Genomic DNA, 27,078 nt, shown 5'->3' with positions numbered 1-27,078 from the left:
TCATTTCTAATTCCTAGTCCAAAATCGCCAGCAACGTCAGATATTCGCCCGTTTCCAACTTTCGCATTTAAGTCCCCTATTATCAGTGTTACTTCGTTCTTCTTTGTCAGTTTAATCGGTGTCTCCAGTTGTTCGTGGAACCAGGTCATCCTTATCAGCGGTTGGAGCGTAGCGTTAAGTCCAGTGGGTATGCTTTCAATTGCATCAACAACATTTGGTCAGAGAAGGGGGTAATGGATTTAACTGTCGGTAAAACATTTGGAACGACAATTATGCCAACTCCATTTCTGTGTTGTCCAGTGTCATTGCCGGAGTAGTAAATTGCATTGTCTCCTACTTTATATTGTCCATTGACAGGCCAGTGGATTTCACTTACGCCGAGAATATCTATTCTCAGTCTTTTTCTTTCTGCTACAACATTGTGCGACTTTCCTACCATGTGCCAATTTTGATCCTCCCGGGGATTCTTCGCACCCTCTGCTCATTTAAGGGCTGCAGGGGAGTAAGGGCCATCTTCTACCATGTAACATAATATACCATTATTTGCCAACAAAATGATTCACAGATCACAGAGCAACGTCAACATACAAATGGTGTCTGTCATGACCAATCATTTTGTATAAAGTGTTTTGAATTTTCAGGTTTTCTGTAAATTAATTCTGTAAATCTAATTAGTGTACTTACGCCAGTTAAATTAAACAAAGGCCACTTAGTAACTTGTATCAAGAAGAGCGAGTGTTATTTACATAATAGCGTTTTACAGTTGTTCAAAGTCAGAAAACATATGTAAAATTAACCGGCTCTTATCGCCGGTCAATTTCCGCAGAATCCATTAGTACGATATTATCGTCAGCAATCTTCGCTTCTAAACTATCTTGGTACTTTCGCTCTGGTACCGAACACGTCCGATTTTGTATAGAAGTTAATTGTCTTATTGCTGCTATTGTAGCTGTATAGGAATTAGACTTATTAAATCATTAATATCACGCTGATTTAATTGCCTTTGCTGCAGCGGAAATGTCTTCATTATGTGGTATCCCATTTCTCTAACCATCTGCGCATTATAAACGCTGTTTTAATCAAACGATTGCCAAGTAATTATTTTGAAGAAAGATTTCGTTTTCTAGGTTATCAAATAAACCCGAAACCGTGTTGGGTGGATGGCCAAGAAGGAACCTGCATGTTTGTGTACGAATGCATCAAGTCCAACGGGTACCATATAGGAATGTGCGTAGACGCTTTCATGTTTGGTTCCTGTTGCACTCGCAATTCCAGCGACAATGCAGTGCAAGCATCAACTGGTCAGATAGTCAAGCCTCAAGTGCTTTACACACCTCCTAGTCATTCTCACAATAGTCATAGTCAAGTCACCAAAAAGCCAGTCAAGATTACGTCGCTTAGTTATTACAGTAACAATCAGCTACGACCTACGAGGTAAGTAGTTACTTAACACTTTTTTTTAAATCTAGAATATAGTACAAAGAATCGTCATATTTAGATATCCACAATTTGGAGGAACCAATATGCTAAATCTAAAAAGTCTACTAAATCACTTTAAGATTGCTGAGGGCTTCCACAAAAGTCTTAAAATATTCTAGAAATTGTTAAATCAATCATTACTGGATATGACAGAGGCCAAGGTGCCTACTCAAATGTTTTTAGCTTTCCAAGAGTTTGTTAAATATGCCAATCTTTTAGGAAATGCCAGAGAACTACACGATAATCCAAAGTAATATCCAGGATGATGACTCAACAAGAAGGAGATAGAGAACTAATAATATTTCCTTCTGGTTGACTAATATTAGATTCTACACCATGCACACTCATGATGCTAAAAACCTCCCAGAGGTATCTTGGAAACTTTCCATGTTTTTTTATTAAATTGTCAGACTCATTTGGAATCAACTTTGAAAAGCTTCCAAATACCTCCAAAAGAGCCCTCCAAAAGTTCTTTAAAATTGCCAAAAAGGAGGACTATGAAACTTTTAGTTTTCTTGAAAAAAGTGAAATTATTCCACATTTAACTTGAAGGAATTTCTTCTTCGTTTGACTAGGATCCTGTTTGTCTGCCTCTCATTTTGTTTCTGTTTTTGTTGTCGTCAATAGGTTGTCCTTCCATCTTTTCTTTGGTCTTCCTGTTGGTATTTCGCTGTAAGTTTTTTTATTTTTGCAGATGTTAGCAGATCTGTCAGATGCCATTCTATCAACATGACTATTCCAGTTTCTTTTGCTTGCTTTTACCCATTTGTTGATGCTCTAGATGTTACACTGTTCCCATATGGTCTTATTTGATTGTCCCTAAGTGTTATACCCTTTATTATTCTTATAGAGTCTTCATTCCGGTCGAATCGATCCCACAGTTGTTCTGTATGTATGTTCTCATTGTGCTCTCTGTCATGTCTTTATTCGTCCATATGGTTTCTGTCAAGCATTCGCTAACTTTTGTTGCTTTCATAGTCTCTCTTCTGTTTTTTTGCCTCTACGGTTATGTTCCTATCGCTAGTGATATCAATTCATTTTCTTCTTCGTTTTAGACTTACTATATACCTTAAGCCCCAACTAGTATTAACCAGTAATAGCCCCCCTAAACCAGTATTTTCCAACATTCAGTTTCCTTGATTCCCGTATACCACGACTCTATCCATCTCTTCGGAGGTCTTCCTAAGGGGCCTAAGGTTCGTTCTAATGGCTCTGTTAGCATTGTTGTTTACAGCATTGCTTTTTCTGTAATTTTCTTTTACTCTCCCTTATATTTTGATAAAATATTTGGTCCATTGTTCCTCGGTGATATCTTCCATTCCTATAAATTCGAGCATGTCCTTTCTTTGTCTCCGTATCATTTTTTACACTTTCTTCTGGGATCCATATAAGTGTTCCCTCTCTTGGTGTTGTCCATTTCTTGATTTACTCTGTTTCTTATCTAGACGTATTCTTTTCTAGATTCAAAGATATGTTGAAGATATTTGCTAAACTAACATTTTTTTTAAGTCTTGTTAAGTGTTTAATAGATCATCGAAGGTGCATTTTGGAGGACACGCATGTCCTTAAATGCTCCATGTTTTGTGTTTCTCCGCACTCACATGGGACGTCGTCATTTCCTGTCACACCCCACTTCGCCAGGTTGGACTTGACAGGGACGACGCCAGTAGGCATAAGATTTAGCATGCGCCAGGTTTTCCACTCCGTCTCTATTCCGTGAGAGAACTCTTGATGTAGGGGCCAAGTCTCTGGGGGTTCTATGTCTGGATTTAATCCGGCTGGATCCTACAGATTCTTCAAACACATTGCTTCAGCTGTTGTTCTTATAACCTTTAAGTTTGCTCCCCACTTGCTCCCTGCTTGTTTTTCGAGAAGGTTGTTCCTGGTAGTGACTTTCTGTCTAGTGGCATTTGTAGGTCAGAAAGCGATCGAGTACCACACCTAGATATTGTCTGTGTGTTCCAGCACTTGTCCCTCCCAGGACACATTTTTTCTTCGCTAGGTGGGTGTTCAAATGGAAGGCAGATACCTGGTTTTGGTAAGGCTTGGTTTCAGTGAGTTTTCCTTGTAGTAGTGTGACATCATTTTTAAGGCTTCCTCCAGTTAAAGTCCATCCTTTCCAGAGTTTCAATTCGTCTTTTTTGTCTTAAGGCACTGAGTATTTGTTGTAGTTTTTCGCCCGTCTCTATAGTTCTTCATACTGTGACATTATGTTCTTTGCATCGTTGTTCAATCCCGATATGTACTGTGTTGTTGACATCCTCTAGGTATATGCTTCCGGGAGGCGAGCTTTACATGCTTCACAACCTTTGTGTCAAGCTCACTTGCGTATTTTATCCAGTCAGCCTTCTTAAAGTTAAATCTACGTTTAAAAGGGATTTTTGGTGTCTTAAGGCTTATACTCACGGACCTATGTTGTGATTTTGGGATAGGCCTATATACTTCCTTTGACGCATCGATTCTCTATTGCTGTACTGGAAAATATGAGGTCAGGATTGTATCCTTTCTGCTATATTTTACTCTGAAAAGAATACGAAAGCTTAGGGTTATGTATGAGTGCCAGGTTTTCGTGTCCAATCCCATTCATCCACTACGTAGCCCCACAGAACGTTGTGACTATTGAAATGAACAGAAAGAAGTTGCAATGGTTGGGAGACTTGAAAATTTGTGAGGTGGAGGGTTGCATTCTTAAAGACTTAATTGCAATTACTTTGATTGCCTGTAATTCGGAATATCTGACTAATAGTTTTAAGAATGGGTTGGATAGCCATTATGATCACTCGATTTAATGCTGAATCTGAATCAACAAAGATATGCTGTACAAGCCTTGAAGACAGGACATACTGCTTTATTAACAAAAATGGATGGGGCATAATTTTTACATGACATTATAAACCAACAGACAGAGATTGGCAGTAACAAAAAGAACGTTTAGCTACTAACTAGTCTAAATTAAAATGAAATGAATACAAAAAATACCGGGATTTCTTTTCAGTGAACGATCATCAGCGGCTTTCATACGCTTTAAATATACTTAACAGTACCATTTTTCAGACTTAACTAGCCAGTACTCTCTAAAGTGCTTTTTGGTTAATGCACAGACATACGATAGTACCTCACTGACGCTAGGCATAATTACTATAATATATTCACATGAATAATAAGCGTACATTATCTTCATCTATGTTTGTTCTAGCAGGTAGATTAATAGACAGTTAGTATGGATATATGATAATGATACAACGACGCCGAAATGATTGATAGAGAAGAGTGGCTGAGTGAAAGTACCTTCACTTTTTACACGAACGCTCAACATAAATATTTATAATTCAATTTGTTACGATTGTTTCTTAAGGAATTAATTTAGCAACGTCCATATGTGGCATAACTGGGCCACGGTCGACATCGTATGCTAATATTTCAATTCATCTTCTCTCAGACAATCAATCATGAACCGACTAAATCTCACGGACTACTCATGTTTTCGTTGTTCAACTTGGATTGACTGATAATTGAAGGTTCCTTTTATTTAATCCGATTATATTCGTTAATGCTATTCAGCTGCTAAAGCATCTCTCAAGATCGAGAAATATATTCATAAAAGCTAGTTCACACATGAACTTAGGACGAAACAGGTTTACTCGACTACTCGAAAAAAGCTGAATGATACAATATGTGGGCCAAATTTGCTATTAATTTTATGAGTGACAAACAATTAACTTTCTGCATACAATAGGTCATAATTTCGAGAACAGTTATACCTAAGCAGCTTCATTCAATTTTCCTTTAAGCTAATGAATGAGTGTTTACAACCTTTTTGTTTAATAGCGCACGTTTGTTTTCTAAAAATTCAATTATTTTAACTATTTCTCTTAGGGCCGGTATTTCCATCTGGTAATAAACTTCCTTGTCGTCAAACATACTTTACTTTCTTACTTTCTAGAACTTTAACACTTTCTTAAACAATAAGAATATTTTTCAATTTTGACTATGGAATTCTAACCTATTTTTTTCCTACACTTGCTTCTAAACCGGGACATATCTAACATATTGTGCCAAAGGGAAGAAATAACATAAAGGCTTGCTCAGCCAGTTTCGGGCATAAAATTATTAAATTGCTTTTCTTCAGGAGCTCAAATCCCAATTCAGTGCGCGGGTTGTCTTTTGATAAAGGGTGAGACAGTGAAATCCATGTTATGATGAAATTGAGTTTAAGAAGGTTACGCTTCTTGTTTTTCTTCTTCTCTCAGCAGACCTTTTGCATCCATTCCTGGATATAGGCCTCCACTTGCTGCTTCCATTCGGATCGGTTCATTGCCATCTGGTGCCATTTTCTTCCCGCTATTTCTTTTATATCGTCTATCCATCGTTTCTGTGGACGACCAGCATTTCCTTTATGTTGCCACTGTACTATACGTCTTGTCCATCTGTCATTGTCTTGTCGTGCCACATGCCCCATCCAATGCCATTTCTGACTTGCGATGTGCTCTATAACATTGTTCTTTTTCTAATTTCCTCGTTCTTTATATGATCCCTTAGGCTTACCCCCAACATAGTTCTTTCGATTGCTCGTTGTGTTGTTCTTAGTCTATTCGCACTTTTAATTGTGAGAGTGATTGTTTCCATACCATAAGTCAAGACTGGCACTTCATTTTTAGGTTGATAAGAAGTGTTGGATTTCTTAATGTTGTTCCCAATTTTCCTACAGCAGCCCATGTTAGTCGTTTGATTTTCTTTACCCAGTGTTATGGTGGGTCCCAAATATATGTATTCCTTGACTTTCTCTATTTGTTATCCTTCTAATTGTACGTCGCCGGGATCTGGAGTCAACAGTGTTATCGATGTTCGTGTTTAAACCGACTCTCTCTTTAAGTCTGCCAACATTTCGATAAGTTCTTCCTTCGTACTGCTGATTAAAACTGTGTCGTCGGCGAAGCGCAAATTGCTCAGATATCCACCATCCACGCGCAGGCCCTTTTTGTCCCAAACTAGTCTTCTGAATACGTCCTCCAATGCAAGGGTAAATAACTTAGGGGATATTACGTCTCCTTGTCGGACGCCTCTGTTAATTGGTATTCGATTGGTTGTTACATCTTCTTGCGCTTTAACTGTGATGGTCGCTTCTTTGTATATGTTTTTAAGTGGATTAGTGTACCTTGGGTCTATTCGAGCATTATTCAGCCCAAAACTCAACAGAATCAAAAGCCTTGTTAAAATCTATAAAAGCGAGATGGAGCAAAGTATTGTACTCGATACACTTTTCTATAAGAGTCCGTAGCGTTTGAATATGCTCTTCGGTGCTATGTCCCTTGCGAAAACCTCTTCCGCGTAAGCCTGTTTGTAAGGATCTTGGTAAGGAACTTATAAAGATGGGGCAATAAGCTTATTGGGCGAAAGTTGCTGAGATTTGTCTCCCTTTTTGTGTAACAAGATGACTTGGGCCTTTTGCCATGTTCTTGGAATATTATCGATGTGAAGACATTTGTTCATTAAGATTTGCATGGATCCCATTGTGGTTGTGCCTCCCAGTTTTATCATTTCACTAGTGATTTTATCTTCACCAGGAGCTCGACCATTTTTTCGTTGGCTTAGGGTTTCCTCAATTTCGGTGGAGTTTATGTCAGGGATTTCTTTTGAGCCGACTTTCATGATCTTACATTGAGTATTAGCGTTCTCTAGTTCCGGTGCAATTGATGAATGTCTTTATAATATTCTTCGATTATAATTACTATAGGTGGCGCTTAAGGGGTAACAAAACTTATTATGGAAAAAAAAGCAGAAACACTACATTCTAAATGATTGAGAAACCAATTTTGTTAGGGCTGGGGATGGCTCTTAAAAGGGAAGGGATTTGCTTTCGTTTTACATTTGAACTTACAAGTTCAAGGCCCGAAACAAAAATCTTTATAGACCAGGCCTTAATTGAAGGCTAAATCCTTCTTGAAGGCTTATTCCTTCTCTTCAATAATCATACAACTCCACTGAGAGAAAATGATCTTCTACATTACAAAAGGAAACCTGGTAATAATCTTCTGTTGTAACTCTTTCTTATTTCGTTTTTCCATTATATGGTCACGAAACCATTTCTTTTATATTTTCAAATAGATTGTCTATGGAGAGCTTAATTAACAGCCAGAGATTCCAAATAAATGACAATGACAATGACAAAACTACCATTTTAATATCAATTCTCCAAATAACAATTCGACAAATAAATTTGCAATGGAAAAGAGATACAACTTAGTCAACCATTAATCTATGGAATACACTTTAGTGGCCAAATAGTTATTAGCTGCTTTATGAGGCCATGGAAATACCAAGCCTTAGAATAATGTTATTTCTTATTTAAGTACAGAGAAAGTCTTTTCGTATAGTAATGTGCTCTGCTGAGTTTAGTATAATCAGAATCACCTATAACAGACCGATGAAGTTCTATAGTTTATTGTTTCCAGTAGTATTTACGATGGTATATGATTCACCGAGCATGTAATGATAGCTATTACTCACGAAGATGAAGTTTGTTGTCTCATCGAGTGAATAATGGACATTAGTATGCAAGCAGAATAGTATACCTTTCTGGATGACTCTTTTTTACCAATGTTTTGGCTTCTCCAGTACGTGGGATGGCCCAAATTGGACGTATTTAAATGGGAAGTGCTCTAGAGATAGGCAAAAACTGATGTCGGTGTCTGTAGCTTATATTTGATACAAAACTTAACGACGAAAACCGTTGGGAAATATCTGTCTTCGTTTAACAGATACAGGGTGTTTCACAGAACTTGTACCTACCCTCTTCCAGGTGATAAATACATTTCATAAATTGTTTTTTTTTAATGTAGCACCCCGTATATTATTTAATTTTTGAAAAAATCTTAAAATTACTTTTTCAATGACATATTAAAACAATTTTGATATTTCAATTTTTTTTCTTTTTAAGGCGGATTTTTCTCTGCATATCTATCAAACGGCCACGTGACTTTTTTCAATAATTTATTTTAGTGATCACGTGACTTTTTCTAAAGTCAAAACCGATTTAGAAGATCACGTGACCGTTTTTTTAGTTTAAACTGATTTTAAAGTGACGTAACTCTTTTTACATGAAAAATGACCACGTGACGATTTTCATATTAAATTTTTAAACGGCATAACGGAATACTAAAGTCATGTGACTGTTTTAAATATTGGTGGGAAATCGTATTTGTAAAATCCCATGACCGTTTTTTTAGTTTTGAATACTAAATCACGTGACTGTTTTAATGTTAATATACGATCCTTAACGTGATATTTTTGAAGTCACGTGACTCGTTTTAAGGTGCAAATGGTCACCACCATAATGAAATAAAATTTATTTTTGCGATGTAATAACTTTATCATATCATTAGACGATTGGGATATATGAAGGGATCTATTAGCGAGATCAAGAAAGCGGTGTCAAAATTTTAACTGCCTGAAACACGGTTTCAAAAGACAGTCAAGGATAAAATCGCCTGTAAAGCCCACTTGAAATAAGAAAATGACTCTTTTAAGCACATTTTTGGAATTATCATCAAATTTCCTATCCAATAACCTAAAAAAACACAAAATTTGTTACAGTCAAGGAAAAAAGAGACTTGTCAAAGTTTGAAAGGACAGTCAAGGACAAAATCGCCAGTAAAACCCACTTGGGGTAAGAAAATGATTGTTTTAAGCACATTTTTTGAATCCTCATTAAATTTACTGTCCAATAAGATGAAAAAACACTACAAAATTTTGTACAGTCAGATAGAAAAGCGGTGTCAAAGTTTGAACTGCCAGAAACACAGTTTGAAAGGACAATCAGGGACCAAATCGCCTGTGAAACCCACTTGGGGTAAGAAAATAACTCTTTTAAGCACATTTTTGGAATCGTCATTAAATTTCCTATTTAATAACCTAAAAAATACAAAATTTGGTACAGTCAGCGAAAAAAGAGACGTGTCAAAGTTTGAACTGGCAGTCAGGGACAAAATCGCCTGTAAAACCCACTTGGGGTAAGAAAATGACTGTTTTAAGCACATTTTTTTAATCCTGATTAAATTTACTGTCCAATAACATGAAAAAACACTACAAAATTTGGTGCAGTCAGTTAGAAAAGCGGTGTCAAAGTTTGAACTGCCAAAAAAAACAATTTGAAAGAACAATCAGTGATAAAATTGCCTGTAAAACCTACTTGAAATAAGAAAATTACCATTTTAAGCACATTTTTGAAATCCTCATTAAATTTGCTATTCAATAACCTGAAAAAACATTACAAAATTTGGTACAGTCAGATAGAAAAGCGGTGTCAAAGTTTTAACTGCCAGAAACACTGTTTGAAAAGACAGTCGAGGATAAAATCGCCTGTAAAACCCTTTTGAAATAAGAAAATTACTATTTTAAGCACATTTTTGAAATCCTCATTAAATTTCTTATTCAATAATTCGAAAAAACACTACAAAATTTGGTACAGTCCGGTAGAAAAGCAAAGTCAAAATTTTAACTGCCAAAAACACTGTTTGAAAGGACAATAAGGGATAATATCGCCTGTAAAACCCAATCGAAAAAAGAAAATGACTATTTGAAGCACATTTTTGAAATTCTTATCAAATTTCCTATCCAATAACCTAAAAAAACACAAAATTTGGCACAGTCAGGGAAAAAAAGACGTGTCAAAGTTTGAAATGGTAGAAACACAGATTGAAAGGGCAGCCAGGGCAAATTGCCTGTAAAACACACTTGGGGTAAGAAAATGACTGTTTAAGCACATTTTTGGAATCCTCATGAAGCTTCCTATCTAATAACCTGAAAAAACACTATCAAATAATTCGAAGTATATAAAATGTTTCACAACCCACATAATGACAATGTTATTAAAAACGGTAAATAATAATATACAAAAATATAAACAGAAGAACGGTAGATAAACCGTTTTAACGGTAGACCTCGCAACATTGTAATACACCCTGTATACAGTGCGTTTTTTTTAACGCGCAACATAGGATTTCACGTGTTAAATTTTTAAGCCCATGTTAGACCATGTTATTTTGGAACTACAAGTATAAAACTTGACGGGTGGCTATTTCGTACCCTGAAGCTTAAGTAAGTTTACCAATTCGGCCTAAAAAGTGTTAAAAAGTGCAAAAAATCATCTTTTTTCGAAAAGGTTTTATCGTTTCATACTCCCTGTATGCATTGTTGTTCTTTGTTGTTTTTGATACTGGCACGGCAGGTAGCAGGTAAAATTTGGCGTAGAAAGTTAAAACAGGGTGATCATTAACTTTATATCAAGAAAGTTAAGAACAAAAGAAGTATTTTTATAAGTGAATGGTTCAAAGTGACCTCCGTTTGAAGCCAAACAGTATTCCAAACAATCATAAAATGCCCTTTTGACGTTCAAAAGATGTCGGGTCGTGATGCAGTCAAAATATGTCACTTTACCTGCTACCTGACCTGCCAGTATAAAAACAACAAGGAACAACAATGCATACAGGGAGTATGGAACGATAAAATCTTTTCGAAAAAAAATGATTTTTTTCCAGTTTTTAATCACTTTTTAGACCAAATTGGTAGACTTACTTAAGCTTCAGGGTACTAAAGACACACCCGTCAAGTTATAGACTTGCAGTTCCAAAATAAAATGGTCTAACATGGGCTTAAAAATTTAACACGTAAAATCCTATGTTGCGCGTTAAAAAAAACGCACTGTATGTGTGTATATCACTCTTTCGTTGTTTTATACCATAATTGTTTTCTTTTCAGCCGACCATCACATAATGTAGATGACACAGGCTCCTCAGTTGTAGGCAAACCGCACGCACTAGCGGCATCTATGAGCGTTAGGCCCAGTTTCTCTTCAAGACAGCCGACGCAACCACCACGACACAGTATACGACCAATGAGTACAGATTCCTTTTCATTGTCCAACAGTCTATTAGGTAAGGAACTTTAGTTAAATTCATGGCAAACAGATGGCGCAGGAAGTTATATTTTGTTACTCTTGCAATATGTTTTGTTCTGAGTTCTGATGTTTTTTACTGACTGAAGTGTAACTACTATACAGGGTGATTGATTGAATTTTGACTACCCCCTTAACTTTCTTAATTTTGATTTTAGCAAAAAACGTTAAATACAAAACTAGTAGATATTTAGGTTAGGTCTACTTTATTCTTAGAGAAACAGTTATTATACAGGGTGTCCCAAATTTGAGTAACGAACCAAACTTATGTTTTTTTAAATGCAATGACCGACTTTTTAATCGATATTTGAATTCTACGTCAAATTATAGGCCTAATTGATGTAAAATGTCTGTATCGATATTCAACTGTTTCCGCAGCAGCGTCCTTGATTGATTGAATTTTTGACCACCCCCTTAACTTCATTAATTTTAGTTTTAGGAAAAAATGTTAAATACAAAACTAGTAGACATTTAGATCTACTTTATTCTTAGATAAACAGTTATTATACAGGGTGTCCCAAACTTGAGTAACGAAACAAACTTATGTTTTTTTAAATACAATGATTAACTTTTTATCCGATATTCAAATTCTACGTCAAATTCTAGGCCTAACTGATGTAAAATGTCTGTATCGATATTCAACTGTTTCTGCAGCAGCGTCCTTGATTGATTGAATTCTTACCACCCCCTTAACTTCCTTATTTTTGATTTTAGTAAAAAAACTTGTATCAATTTAGATGTAGATATTTAGGTCTACTTTATTCTTAGATAAGCAGTTATTATACAGGGCGTCCCAAATTTAAGTAACTAATTTAACCCTTAATCACATAGTCGACGCAACATTGCTAAATTAACAGATGCTGCTTCGGAAACAGTTGAATATCGATACAGACATTTTACATCAGTTAGGCCTAGAATTTGACGTAAAATTCAAATATCAGATAAAAAGTTGGTCATTGTATTTAAAAAAACATAAGTTTGGTTTGTTACTCAAATTTGGGACACCCTGTATAATAACTGTTTCTCTAAGAATAAAGTAGAACTAAATATCTACTAGTTTTGTATTTAACGTTTTTTGTTAAAATCAAAATTATGGAAGTTAAGGGGGTGGTCAAAATTGAATCAATCACCCTGTACATTGATTTAGTACTGTAATTTTGCAACAAATATACCTCTAAATACTTTTAAGTTAATGAAAATTTTAAAAGTGGAGCTGAAGAATATATTTTTTTTAAAGTTTCTGTAATCTGTAATGAAATCAGAACAAACAAACAAAAATGGCTTGACAGCAAATCAAATCAGCGTATTTATATCTGCCCTATTTTAGCTTCATTAGCACGAGTGCTTTTGAGATAATTTTCCAGTTTTGCAGTTAGCAAGAAAATTTATTAGCCTTGCACTTCCTTCGTTTTCTTCGTCTCTTCTTATGTCAAAACTCGTAAATAGTCGCCCATCAGCAGCTCCATTTAAGATGGTTAAATGCTTGTCAGTTACAGTTGTACATTACAAGTTACAGTTGTACCTGCATTTATGCTAAAGGAGGCGTCTCTGTATAGTGTGCGCCGACTTAAAGCCCAGAAACAAGGTTTTTTTTTTTTAATTGTATTGGAACTCTAAAATTATGGAGATTGCACAGTGTAGCTCAAACTTGATGTAATTCAATGGCTTTTAAACAGAGTTAAGCAGGTGGTTCAATCTCAAATTGCAAAGCAAACTTAAGACAGAAACCATATGTTTATTTCTGCTATTGATGGGAAAATATTAAAATATTTGCAACTTTTTTTGTGATCCAGCGTAGGTCAAGATGTGGTGTTTGTCTCATGTGCAAAGTGTCTTGTCCGCACTTGTCTGGTGCCTTAACTCGCGTTGTTAGTGCATATCCAGCCATCGTGCGTACAAGACTTACTTTGCACACTTGTTATAGGAAAACTACTATTTTTTACGGGCGTGTGCGAATAATAGCATTCCCGCACTATTTTTGTTCTCGAAATATAGACTTTCCCGCACTAGTGCGAAAGAAATCATTTTCACGGAATATTCCTAATTATTATTCCATATAATAATTGTAACTATAAAGTATCATCACCTGGGGAAAGTGCCTTCCCGCACTCGACTGATGCGCAACCAGCTATTCTCGGTTGGGCAACTTCAGTCAGCGTACGGAAAAGAATCACTTTCCGCACTTGTTAGGAAAAATAGTACCTATATTACATACTCAGGTGGAAAGTATTTGATTTCTGTCGAGATATTAGGTAGTAAAATCTCAAAAACACTTTTTATATCGAATACTAAAAGAAAACGTTTCTAAACCCTGATTTTACAACTTTAGAGCATAGTTTGACAGTTTTGACGTTAATGACAGTTGTCACGTGATCGTAGAACACTATTTAGCTAGATGGTCACGTGATAATTGTCAAAATAGCTGTTATGAATCTCAAAAATACGATTTATTATCATATAGTGCAAGAAAACGTTTCTAAACCTTGATTTTTGCAACTTTTGAGCATACTTTGACATTAGTGACAAATGTCTCGTGATTGTAGAACATTATTTAGCTAGACGGCCACCTGACAATAGTCAAAATAACTCTCATAAATTTCGAAAACACGTTTTATATCAAATACTACAATAAAACATTTCTAAACCCTGATTTTTGCAACTTTAGAGCATAGTCTGACAGTTTTGACGTTAATAACAGTTGTCACGTGATTGTAGAACACTATTTAGCTAGATGCTCACGTAACAATTGTCAAAATAACTGTCATAAATCTCAAGAGACGTTTTATTATCAAATATTGCAAGAAAACGTTTCTAAACCCTGACTTTTGCAACTTTAGAGCATGGCTTGACAGTTTTTACGTTAGTGAGAGTTGTCACGTGATTGTAGAACACTATTTAGCTAGACGGTCACAAGATAATTGTCAAAATAGCTGTTATGAATCTCAAAAATACGTTTTATTATCAAATAGTGCAAGAAAACGTTTCTAAACCCTGATTTTTGCAACTTTAGAGCATAGTTTCACAGTTTTGACGTTAGTGACAGTTGTCACGTGATTTTAGAATACTATTTAGCTAGACCGTCACGTGACAATTGTCAAAATAAAAGTCATAAACCTCAAAAGACGTTTTATTATCAAATAGTGCAAGAAAATGTTCCAATACCTTGATTTTTGCAACTTTAGAGCATAGTTTGACAGTTTTGACGTTAATAACAATTGTCACGTGATTGTAAAACACTACTTAACTAGACGGCCACGTGGCAATTGTCAAAATAGCTGTCATAAATCTAAAAAATACGTTTTATTATCAAATATTGCAAGAAAACGTTTCTAAACCCTGATTTTTGCAACTTTAGAGCATGGTTTGACAGTTTTGACGTTAATAACAGTTGTCACGTGATTGTAGAACACTATTTAGCTAGACGGTCCCGTGATGATAGTCATAATAACAGTCATAAATCTCAAAAGACGTTTTATTATCAAATACTGCAAGAAAATGTTCCTAAACCTTGATTTTTGCAACTTTAGAGCATAGTTTGACAGTTTTCACGTTAATAACAATTGTCACGTGATTGTAAAACATTATTTAGCTAGATGGTCACGTGATAATTGTCAAAATAGCTGTTATGAATCTCAAAAATACGTTTTAATATCAAATTGTGCAAGAAAACGTTTCTAAACCCTGATTTTTGCAACTTTAGAGCATAGTCTGACAGTTTTGAAGTTAGTGACAGTTGTCACGTGATTGTAGAACACTATTTATCTAGACGGTCACGTGACAATTGTCAAAATAACAGTCATACATCTCAAAAGACGTTTTATTATCAAATACTGCAAGAAAATATTTCTAATCTTTGATTTTTGCAACTTTAGAGCATAGTTTGACAGTTTTGACGTTAGTGGCAGTTGTCACGTGATTTTAGAACACTATTTATCTAGACGGTCACGTGACAATTGTCAAAATAACAGTCATACATCTCAAAAGACGTTTTATTATCAAATACTGCAAGAAAACGTTTCTAAACCCTGATTTTTGCAACTTTAGAGCATAGTTTCACAGTTTTGACGTTAGTGGCAGTTGTCACGTGATTTTAGAACACTATTTATCTAGACGGTCACGTGACAATTGTCAAAATAACAGTCATACATCTCAAAAGACGTTTTATTATCAAATACTGCAAGAAAATATTTCTAAACCCTGATTTTTGCAACTTTAGAGCATAGTTTCACAGTTTTGACGTTAGTGGCATTTGTCACGTGTTTTTAAAACACTATTTAGCTAGACGGTCACGTGACAATTGTCAAAATAACTGTCATAAATATCAAAAAAACGTTTTATTATCAAATACTGCAAGGAAACGTTCCTAAACCTTGATTTTTGGAACTTTAGAGCATAGTTTGACAGTTTTGACGTTAATAACAGTTGTCACGTGATTGTAAAACACTATTTAACAGTACGGCCACGTGACAATTGTCAAAATAACTGTCATAAATCTCAGAAACACGTTTACCAAATACTGCAAGAAAACGTTCCTAAACCCTGATTTTTTCAACTTTAGAACATAATCTGACAGTTTTGACGTTAGTGACAGTTGTCACGTGATTGATGAACACTATTTAGCTAGACGGCCACTTAAAATGTGTCAAAATAACTGTTATAAATCTCAGAAACCCGTTTTATACCAAACTCTGCAAGAAAACGTTTCCAAATACTGATTTTTGCAACTTTAGAGCAGAGTTTGACAGTTTTGATGTTAGTGACAGTTGTCACGTGATTTCGGAAGACCTTTTATCTAGACTATGAAGTGACAATGGTCAAAATAACTGTTAAATCTCAGAAAATCGTCTTGTAAAAATTCTAGTAAAATTTTGACAATTCTGATAATAGTGACAGACATCATGTGGTTTTAGAGAATAATTTGGAGTAAGAAAATGACTGTTTTAAGCGCATTTTTAGAATTCTTATTAAATTTCCAATTCAATAAATTGAAAAATGATATGAAAAGTTTCACAACTAATATAATGAAAAAATATTGTTCCTAACTCCTGGGCAAAGTGTCTTGTCCACACTTGTCTGGTACCCAAACTGCACGTGCATATCCAGCCATCGTGTGTACAAGAGTTACTTTGCTCACTTGTTAGGAAATATACTATTTTTCTAATCTTTCTAACACTTGTGGAAAGCATCTTTTCCACAGTCGACTACTTGAATAACATAACTTCAACTCATTGCCATCTTGTGGCTCACTCTGTATATTTCTGATTGTCACATAACGTAAAACGTTTAAAATGCCTCAATTTTTATCCATTCCATAAGTTGTATATTTTTTGAAATAATTTAGGGTTGCCGGACTTTTTACACACACAATGTATATTATTACGTCATTCGATTTAACATTTCAAAGCCTACTTTACAGTCTACTATGTGCTGTATAAAAGGCGTACAGTTCCAGAAATATACAGGGTGAAATTTTGAAAAAGAACTTGCATTAATTTGTTTGTCAAAGCGTTGAAAGGCCCTATTTCAAATAGGACAATAGGATCCCAAATCATGGACTATAACATTAGGTATACGGAACAAAATAGGGTGGAAACCTAACCATTGGATATCGTGACTTTATTTCATTAACTGAGAAGTGTTATTAGGTGCATTCTAAAAACTTCATCACTTAAAAGGAAAATTTATGAGCCCTTCATTTCCTTTGCTGTCCCTTTTCTTATCAGAGATTCTTATCCCAACTGTACTTGGTCTAGCGGGATGTTTGACCTTTTAAATTTATTAAAAAAAATTATTTGCAAGATTTTCAGTTAGCTATTATTAAAGAAGAAATTTTTATGTTAATGGTTCTTGGGTTTTTTCAAAAACTCAATAATTTCATCAACAGGAGAAGTGAATGTCTTTGATTCTTCTATGAAGACAGAAATACAGGATGGCCCATAGAAAACGAATCAGCGACGTTTTTAGGAACCCTGTAGATTATTTCGAAAAAGTCAACTTTATTTTCGAGTGAGTGACAGGGAATACCCTGTATAATAGATCATCAATCAAGGTTTTTTAGAATTGTACTCTATGTATAACGATTTTTCAGGATAGATATAGAAATGATCTCTCCTGTTGCAGAATAGACAGAGTACTGATCAGAGAGATCAGATGTTTTCGAGATATTTAATTTCTTTCAAAGCATTCTTTGGACCACCCCCACTATTTTATATGAAGTGCGCCATCAGAGATGCACGAGCTGACGAAGAATAAAGAAGAAATGGAGGACCTAGAAGAGCCCCTCCGTTAGCGGGGGCATTCTTCTCCCAGGACAGAGGACGTTTGTGCAACTCTGGGAACTTCCCGAAAGGGAAAATTCCTGGATTTGTAGCGACTTACTCTTCCAGACCTATCCTTTTGGTCTACAGCTATGGGAGGGTAAAAAGCAGTTGATCCATCTATCTGAGGCCGCATTCCCAGCCAAAGAATTTTGACGCGCAAACCTGTTTTTCTTCTAAATGGGTTAGAATTTCAATTAAGATGTCTCTATGTTGGTCCAATTTGAATTTGATGTATAGAAGGTCCTTCTCAAGGTCCTCTAGGATACCTTTATGCTTAATTACGGAGTAACCAAGGACTTCCTAGACTTCTACAGAACCTAACCGAAACATCTCAACTAAAATTATTAAAAGAACCAAACACCAGACAAAGCAATCAGTAGCAACGTACTTTCAAAATCAACCATATTTTTCCCTCTTTTTTTATTAATTTGCTGTTATTTCAATTCATCAAAAACTTGCCAAAAATATTCTAACAAAAACAATTTATAGCACCGTATACGAAACCGGAAAAACATCCCAGCACTGAGGGAGCCAGCCTTAACCACAATACAATACTGCCGGACAGAAAGCCCAGCGCCGGATGGCAATTTACGACTGAACCGGGATTTGTGACTCGAGTTAAGAAGCCAACTAGTTACAAACCGAAGCCAAATAAGCCCACCAAAAAGCCGTCCAATGGCAGTAAATATCCGACAAAGCCCGTTAAATCGACCACGGAAAAGTAAGTATTTCTCTTTGTTGTGAGGCTTTGAGAAATGAAATTTAGTTTGGTTGGTTCCTCGGGATCACTGGCTTTATGTTGACAATTGTTTGTTTATTTACTTCATTTATTATTTAGTTACTTAGTCAAATAGTTATTTATGCAAAAAGTACATATTTTTTGCACGCAAGTGAAAGTAAGTGTAAAAAATGTACTTTTTTGCAAGATTTTATAAAAAATAGTTGAAAATTGTCAACAGGCAGAAAAAGTGACTGTAAACTTCACAAAAACTGTGACTGATTGAAGATTGAAAATAAAAGTTTTTATTTGTAAGTCCTGATATAAATAAGTAATTAAATTTGTATAAGGTTCAAAGATCCACTTCCAACGATGCCTCCTCGAGTGACGGAAGCTGAAGTTGAAGCTCAGTTAATTTCAACCACTCTGAGCAGCCTGCTGGAAGATCAGATTTCAAACAAATCGGGTCAGTATTTATGATTTTTTTTGATATATTGCTGTTTCACAGTCAAGAAGGTCATTATTTACAACATATCATTGTTCATCATCATTCATTTTTCTGTATTTAAATTTGAAATTTGGCAAACCATTTTACAGTTTGTCTTCCATTTACCGTTTCTGTGTTGTTTATTTGGTATAATTATTATGAAAGTATATGTTGTTTTCTTCTTCTTCTTCTTATTCATATTTAAGATCTCGCAATGTGTTAGTTTTGCAGGTTCCTCTGGATCAGTTCCTGGGAGGTGACTGCCAGCTGTCCTTCCATCTCTTCCGAGTGCTCTTTTCCTTATTGGTTTCCCTTCAAGTGCGATACGGGCAGTCCTCCCTCTTCCATTCTTCTCACGTGAGCGTTCCAGTATCTTTTTCTTTGTCTTCCCCATCTTACGATGTCTTGCACCCCACATTCTTCCTAATGTCAGTATTCCTAATTCGGTCTATTCTTGTTTTTCCCATTATAGTCCTGAGCGTTTTCATTTCGGCTACTCGAAGCATTCTTTTCGTTTCGTTGGATTCTTCTCTGGTTTCTATTCCGTATGTCATGATTGGCCTGATACAAGTCTTATAGATCCTGACCTTGCTATCCCTTCGCATGTATTCGTTCGCCCATATTATCTGCCTTAAGCAGCCCGACATGGTAGACACTTTGTTGATCTGTCTTCTTAGATCCTTCACTGGGTCGTGATAACTCGACAGATCCATATCCAGATATTTGAATTGTGAGACTTGCTCGATGATTTTGTCCTGAACTACCAGCTTACATCTTACGGGATCTTTAGCAAAGGTTATTCTCTTCGCTGACCTGACAGAATTTGTGCAGATCGTCCTCCGTTTCTGCGAAAATAGCTGCATCATCGGCGTAGCATACCATGCTGATACTTTTATTCTGTCCCATTTGGTATCCCATATTTAGTGATGATACTTCCTCTACAATTCTGTCCAATAAGAGAATGAACAGAAATAGGCTAAGGCTGTCACCTTGTCTGATGCATCCTGGTGTCGGTATCTCTTCCGTATAAGTGTCTCCTGCCTTTACTTTAGTCATATTGTTCCTATTGAGACTGCGGACTGCTCTTACGATGGTGTCTGGCGTTTTTTTCGCAATCAGTATATTTATGATGTCGGAGAGGCAAACCCAATCAAACGCCTTGGTCAAATCGATGAAGCAGACATATGCTGGTGTATTAAATTCGATTGATTTTTCTTTTAGTTGTTTGATAATGAATATGACGTCGCTCGTGGATCTGTTTGCTCTGAAGCCTTGTTGTTCTTCCCTGTTTGTTATTTGTGTTTCAACTCTTTCCTTCAAAATTCCGGTAACGAGTTTCATGCTTGTGTTCAGCAGCGTTATGCCCCAGTAGTTGTCTGGGTGCGTCTTCTGTCTTTCCTTGAATATAGGGATAGCTATACTTTTGTGCCATTTCGTAGGTATTTCCGATATTTCTAAGATGTTGTAGAGGATTTTTAGATGTTTTCCTAGTTCAGGTCACGAATATTTCAGAAGTTCGTTTGGGATGAGTTCTGTCCCGGGAGCTTTTCTGTTTTTAAATTTTTTTGATTTTTGCCATTACCTCTTCTTCGTTCAGTGTTATTTGATGGTTTGTCTGGTAGCTTTCGATGCTTATGGCTTCTTCGGTGTTATAGAGAGTTTCCTGAAGTATTTTTCCCATACATATTTGGTGACTCCTTTTGTTTGCACAAACTCATTTATTGGCCTTTTCCTGTTCTCGAGCATCTTCCAGACTTTCTTCTCTGCTCCATATAGGTCGTGATCCATATCGCTTGTAAATTTTGCCCTGTAATCTCGTTTTATTGCTTTGATTCTGTTTCCCACTTCTGTATATTCGGAGTGTTTTTCTGGCGATGGTAAGCTCTTGTATATGAGATAGGATTTCTTTTTTTGTTGTGAAGAAGTTCTTTAACTTCCTGACGGAACCAGGGTTTTTTTCTATTATTGATCCCTCTATGAGGGTGAAAAGTTCTATTTTCTATAAGGGTCGAAGAATTGTGTATTATTTTAATTAAACGACAATCTGAACTACTTAATCTACTGACTGTTTTTGATATACGTGGTTGTCCCAGTAAACCTCTTTATTATAACTATTTAAAAGTAGAGAACCTGGAAATATTTTAAAAATAGAATCTTCAAACCCGTGTCCGCCTCTTCAAATTACAAAACTAACTGACTTTAGCTTGCAGATTGTGGAGTTCCTCATCTGTTTACCAAGGCGCAAACAAGGATTGTAGGAGGAAGAAACGCTCCATTTGGACGTTGGCCATGGCAGGTAATAAATTTCAGCGAAAAAGAGAGCACACATACATTAGATTGACATTTTTTCCGTTTCGACACAAATAAACGATCCCTTGTCATTCTTTACAGGTTTCGGTTCGCAGGACGTCCTTCTTTGGATTTTCGAGCACGCATAGATGTGGGGGTGCCATTCTTAACGAAAATTGGATTGCCACCGCAGGCCATTGTGTCGACGAGTAAGTACAAAACTGAAAAATGGATCCAGAAAGTAGTTTTCAGTGCGTTGATATTATAGAGAAAAGTTCAATAATAGTCCTCGTAGTATAGTGGAAAGTATCTGTAATTAGAGATACAATACATGTATTACAATTGTATCTCTTTATTGCCCTTTCCCTAAAAGTTACCTAACCTTGTGTTTTTTGTAAAGTGTTGTTACTCAAGTAAAATTCTATTAGACCTTTTAAGTGGCAGCAAAACCTTATACGTAATACGTTATTGCACATGTAAAAATAACAGCGTTTTCCTGTAAGGCAACATGTTCTGGCAACATGTTCGTCCCAGCATTGTCTTCTTGCTATTACCCAGTTTACTATTGCCCGTATTTATAAACGAATCTCAATCTCATACTCAAGTACAACTTCGCGAAGTACGTCTCGAGTCTTGAGTACGACACAAGTTTTATAAACAAAACTTCGGTAATTCTCGGCAAAGCATAACCAAAGATAGTTTTGCTAGTAATTTTTAATTTTTTAACTTCATTTTCTAGTAACTTTCGTGTTACCTTCATTGCCAATGTCAAAAATGTTTGGCATTTTACCTGGAACGCGGAAGTTGTTGTTTAAGCGTTGATTGTAAGTTATTTGAATTTGGTTTGGTTTGGAGGTTTTCTTTTTTAAATATTTATTATTTCCCTTGAGGTACGTATTCAACAATAATTTTATACATATCTTTACCATCTATATGCCTATAGGATCATAAAGAAATTTTTTGATGGCTAAAATAACAGCCTATACCCAAAAAGAGAAGCAGCAACTGTACAAAAAAAAAACAAGCAGAATGGACAGAAATTGCTACAATAGCAATATAATTCCCAGTAGAGTATAATTCCCAAGGATCTATAATAACTGTGCCCAGGAATGCTGTCAAACGTAAGAAACTGTGGAATAATTTAAAACAGAAGTAAGATGATCAATAGAAATGTTTATGTGGGTTGCTTTATATAATTTTATATCGTAGAAAAAGAAGACAAAACACAGAACAAACATTTCACCGATTAGCAACTGGAGGAGGCCCACCTTTGTAACATATTTTCATCATTGATGTATTCCAAAAATTCATCTGTATCCTCTATATCAGCATGTGCCATACTGCAATTATTAATTATATTGAAGATCTATGGTTTATACTTGAACAATTTGTGGTAACTATACTTACACAGTATCTATTTCCTGAAAAGTTGACGAAATAAACCACAAACTCTTTGATTTTTTTATTGTGTTTTGATTTGAGTTTTTAAACCCTCCAACTTTCAATTTTAGACAGTTTTATTTTGAAACGTCAAAAATGAAACTAAGCAATGCTCAAGTCAGGTCAATACCTAACTTGAGCAAGTCTCGATGTAAGCACGACAGAAGTACGCCTTAGAGGTTAAGTTAGGTTTATAAAACAAAAAACTGTACTTGAGTACGACTCAAGTCTGAGAACGAGCGAAGCATTGTTTATAAATACGGGCATTAGTCCTTCATCTCAAGTTCCTTTTTTCTAGTGTGGTTCTGCATTCTATCCTCCAAGAGTATCTTAGCTCTTAGTACTTTTATTTTCGTTGTTCTGATTATTAATTTTGTCTTTTATGTTCCTGCTCTGAACCTGACACATGTTTTGTAGATGCAAACTTTGCTTTCTCTTGACATGGATTTGTTTCTCCATGTTCGCGTTCATTGGCGCGGTTTTATTTGCTTGTGCCCTTGCTTCCTCTGGTAGGTTCCTATCTCTTAAGATGTTGACGCTTAAGTAATTAAATTATTGTGATACTTCAGTAGTTTTACCTTATTTAGTATCTGGTCCGTGATGATATTAAGTAGTCAGGGGCTAAAGCTGTCTCCCTGTCTGATTCCAATATTAAATCTTAGGTTCTCGGAGAGACCTTTCTCTGTTCAAATTCTGTTATCTTTCTTCTATTAAGTTCTGTTATTAATCTGGAGTATCCTTCGTTTATGTTGATGTCTTTCAAGTTATTTATGAAAGTCAGACGAGATCCGTCAGACTCTATCGAATGCTTGCTTCAGATCGACAAAGCATAGGAATAGCTGTTTGTTGAACTGGAGTTTTCCACCAATTGGTGAAGTATGAATATCGCCGTCTATAGTCGATCTGGGCCCTAATTCTTGAAAGCAGGGAACGGAATTCTCAATAGTAGTGTTGATAGAATGTGCCAGAAGAAGCTGACAATAGCGGGTTTCTGTCACATTCTATAGACTTTTCTCTTGATAACTCCCTTCCCTCATTTCAAGAATAAGCACTCTGTTGGTTCCAAAGGCTTGTTGTTTCTAGATATATTAAGCCACTCGCTAGGTTACTGCGTTAGTATTTTGGTTAGTAGTTTAGCCATTGTGTTCTACAACATTAATTCCGTATAGTTTGTTGGGTCATCATTTGTTCCTTTCTTATCTATTGGGATGATAATGCTCGTTTTCCACTCATTTAGTATTTTGCAATGCCTTAGCATTTTCTGAAAGAGTTTCAAGGTTCTCCGTTACAATTCCTGGCTCTCCATATTTAATCAGATTGTTTGAGTGCAGGCTGATTTCCTGTTCTTTAGTTTCTTAATATGTTGGTTCATATCTTGTTTGGTTATATCTTCTTTCTCCAGGAATTCAGTTGTGCTGTCGTTTCGTTTCGTATTGGCGTTGTACTAGTCTCCCCCAAGATGTTAACAATTGTGCTTAGGTAAACAAGACTGGCAAATCAGGGTCATGACATAAATTCAGCTTCGAATCACGTGTACAAATCACCAAACTCTGAGGCCCTTCCCAGGGGGAGATCACTGATCTCTGGGTTAGTCTTGGTATGCCTCTGATGTAACGAAACATGGAGGACATAACGCTTTATTCAGCGTGGTGAATGCCCTGGGACATAAGTCTAGGGTTCCATTCACCCCCAATAAATTGTATGGCTTCCGTGCACACATCAGTCACCCTACAACCCTCCTGTCATGATTCTAGCTATCTTGGTTATCTGGGGGTAGGGATCATTGTAATTATACGCCCTTAAATCTGAATAAATTGGGTTACCTGGGGAACTTGCGTATACATCATCCCTCTGAGCTACCCCTTAACGTGACAATATTAAGTTTTAATATTTCGATATAGACATGCCCTGTTTTCCGTTTTACTAAACTTTAGCTTATCTGTCAATCCTACTCACTGTAGTTTGGTTGATAGCTATGTCTATAGACTTCGCATTAAATAAATTGTATACCTTGATTGATTTTGATTTTTGAACACACCATTTTCTTTAGTTTGCTAACATCGCAAATCAGAGTACGTGTTGGGGAGTACGACTTCTCCAACGTGGAGGAAGAGCTTCCTTACGCTGAGCGTTCAGTAGCCAGAAAAATTGTACATCCCAAGTACAACTTCTTCACTTACGAATACGATTTAGCCTTAGTCCAGCTGGATAAAGCGATTGAATTCGCGCCTCATATTCGTCCAATTTGCTTGCCAACCACTGACGACCTTCTCACTGGTCGAAATGCCACTGTTACCGGTTGGGGAAGATTGAGTGAAGGTGGTACTTTACCTTCAATTCTACAGGAGGTAGTTTTCACTCATTACTTTATCAAACTAACAATTTTTTCAATTTTTCGTTTTCTAGGTGCAAGTTCCAATTGTAAGCAATGACAGATGCAAATCAATGTTTCTGAAAGCGGGACGTCAGGAAATCATTCCTGAAATTTTTCTGTGCGCAGGCCACGATGGAGGTGGTCAAGATTCTTGCCAAGGGGATTCTGGTGGTCCTCTGCAGGTTAAAGGCCGAGACGGAAGATACTTTTTGGCTGGAATCATTTCCTGGGGAATTGGATGCGCTGAAGCCAACTTGCCAGGCGTTTGCACGAGAATATCCAAATTTGTTCCGTGGATACTGAAATACGTCACGTAACCTTATTTTTTAATTCGCACAACGGTTAAAAAGCTGTCTCTGCTGTGATGAGTGCAATTATGGAATTGGTGTTCAATATTTTCAAAGTTAAATTTATTTATTTTGTAATAATTGTTTTTTTGAAAGACATATTTTTTTGTTCTATTTTCTTATTATTATATCACGAAACCCTGTTTTACGCTGTGCATATTGTATATAACTATGTAAGATCTGCAAATATGTTAATAATATTTATTATATTTAATAAATTTTCAATAATTCTCTGTTAAACGCGTCAGTATTTTTATTTTAAAAACTATGAAAATCAGTCTGGTGGTTGATTGCCAGGTTAAAGACCAATTACTTTTACACTGAGACTTAGAGTAATTTACATACTGACTATATCCCTCATCCATTACAATGCAATTTTCCCTTGATTACAGCGACAATTGCACTCCTAAGTGAAAATTGCATCCTACTGGTCACCATATTGTTCGAATCATAGCTACTGTATAACAAATTGGTGGCACATCTAATCAAATCTAACAATTAAAACTAAAAAAGGTTATATTATAGAATTGACAGTATATTTTCATTCGGGATATAGTCCACAAAATACGTGTCGTGCATGTAGAATTTTAGAAAATCTTGCATTCAGACTTGTTGCCCTAAAGAAACAGCTTTCATGCATTTTATGGTTATTTCCTTTCTATTGATGATGTTCTCGTGCTTAAAGATCTCAATGGCTTCTCTAGGATAGTAACGTTTTGATCGATCCGAAACCTCCACCTCTTCACAACGAATATCGTGTCCTCTGGAAAGTGTATGTTCTCGGTCTGTCCCAGTCTGCAACTCCTCTTGTGCTCTGCTATTCTTGTGTTGAAACTACGTTTACTCGTTCCAATATATACGGATCCACAGCTGCACGGGATCCTATAAACACCAGAAGCCGATAAAGGATCCCGTTTGTGCTTGGCTTGGATCTGAGACTCTGTTGTTTCGTGCGGGATGGTTTAAAGACCGTCTTAAACTTGTGCTTCTCTAAAATCCTTCCAATCCTATCCGTGACCTTGTGTATGTATGGTATGCAAGTCCAACCAACTTTCCCTTCAACAAGTTTGTTGCCTACGTAGTTCGATGTTTCTTAGGCGAGTGGCTCTATTGAATTATATCCGTTCCATCCGAAAACCCTTTCCAGATGTTTAAGATCCTTTTCTAACTCTGATGGTTCGCAAATATTTCTTGCCCGCTTCGATAGGGTTTTCACCACTCCTCTTTTTGACTAGGGTGATGTTTAGATCCACTATTGAGATAATGATCCGTGTGTGTTGGTTTTCGATACACCGTGTGAGCCAGTTCCATTAGGTTTCCTTGTCACCATTACATCCAGGAAAGGTAGACGTCCTTCTTTTTCGGTCTCCCTAGTAAATTGAATTCTTGGATTTATGGAGTTTAGATGTACCAAGAATTGCTGCAGTTCGTCTTCACTGTACCTCCAAACTACAAAGGTATTGTCAACGTATCGAAACTAGCACTTTGGTTTCTTTGGAGCGGTGGCCAGAGCATTTACTTCGAATGATTCCATAAAATAGTTTGCTCTTACTGGACTGAGATGCTACACCATCATTCTGTTCAAAAAATTCACCCTGCCATTGGAAGTAAGTGGTGGTTAGGCAGTGTCTGAACAATTTAGCGATGTTCAGTGGAAAACCTCGTTCTATCT

General features: G+C 36.2%; 1 protein-coding gene across 3 annotated transcripts in view; it reads left to right on the top strand.

Annotated features, from left to right (window-relative positions):
- The window catches only part of Sb (serine proteinase stubble), an 88,967-nt gene extending 63,321 nt beyond the window's left edge, over nt 1-25,646 (top strand). For all 3 annotated transcript variants that reach the window (XM_081980746.1, XM_081980745.1, XM_081980747.1), the window contains 8 exons: nt 1,128-1,434; nt 11,236-11,411; nt 18,241-18,472; nt 18,820-18,935; nt 21,167-21,252; nt 21,348-21,454; nt 24,736-25,033; nt 25,092-25,646. In XM_081980746.1, the coding sequence (XP_081836872.1) occupies nt 1,128-1,434; nt 11,236-11,411; nt 18,241-18,472; nt 18,820-18,935; nt 21,167-21,252; nt 21,348-21,454; nt 24,736-25,033; nt 25,092-25,376 (1,607 nt within the window). In that variant the 3' untranslated portion in view covers nt 25,377-25,646. The remainder of the gene's footprint in view (nt 1-1,127; nt 1,435-11,235; nt 11,412-18,240; nt 18,473-18,819; nt 18,936-21,166; nt 21,253-21,347; nt 21,455-24,735; nt 25,034-25,091) is intronic.
- The last annotated feature ends 1,432 nt before the right edge of the window (nt 25,647-27,078 follow it).

Source organism: Ips typographus, linkage group LG5, assembly GCF_016097725.1.
Source record: "Ips typographus isolate SLU linkage group LG5, UJ_Ityp_2.0, whole genome shotgun sequence".
Classification (NCBI taxonomy): Eukaryota; Metazoa; Arthropoda; class Insecta; order Coleoptera; family Curculionidae; genus Ips; species Ips typographus.
This window is presented reverse-complemented; position numbering and strand designations above follow the sequence as displayed.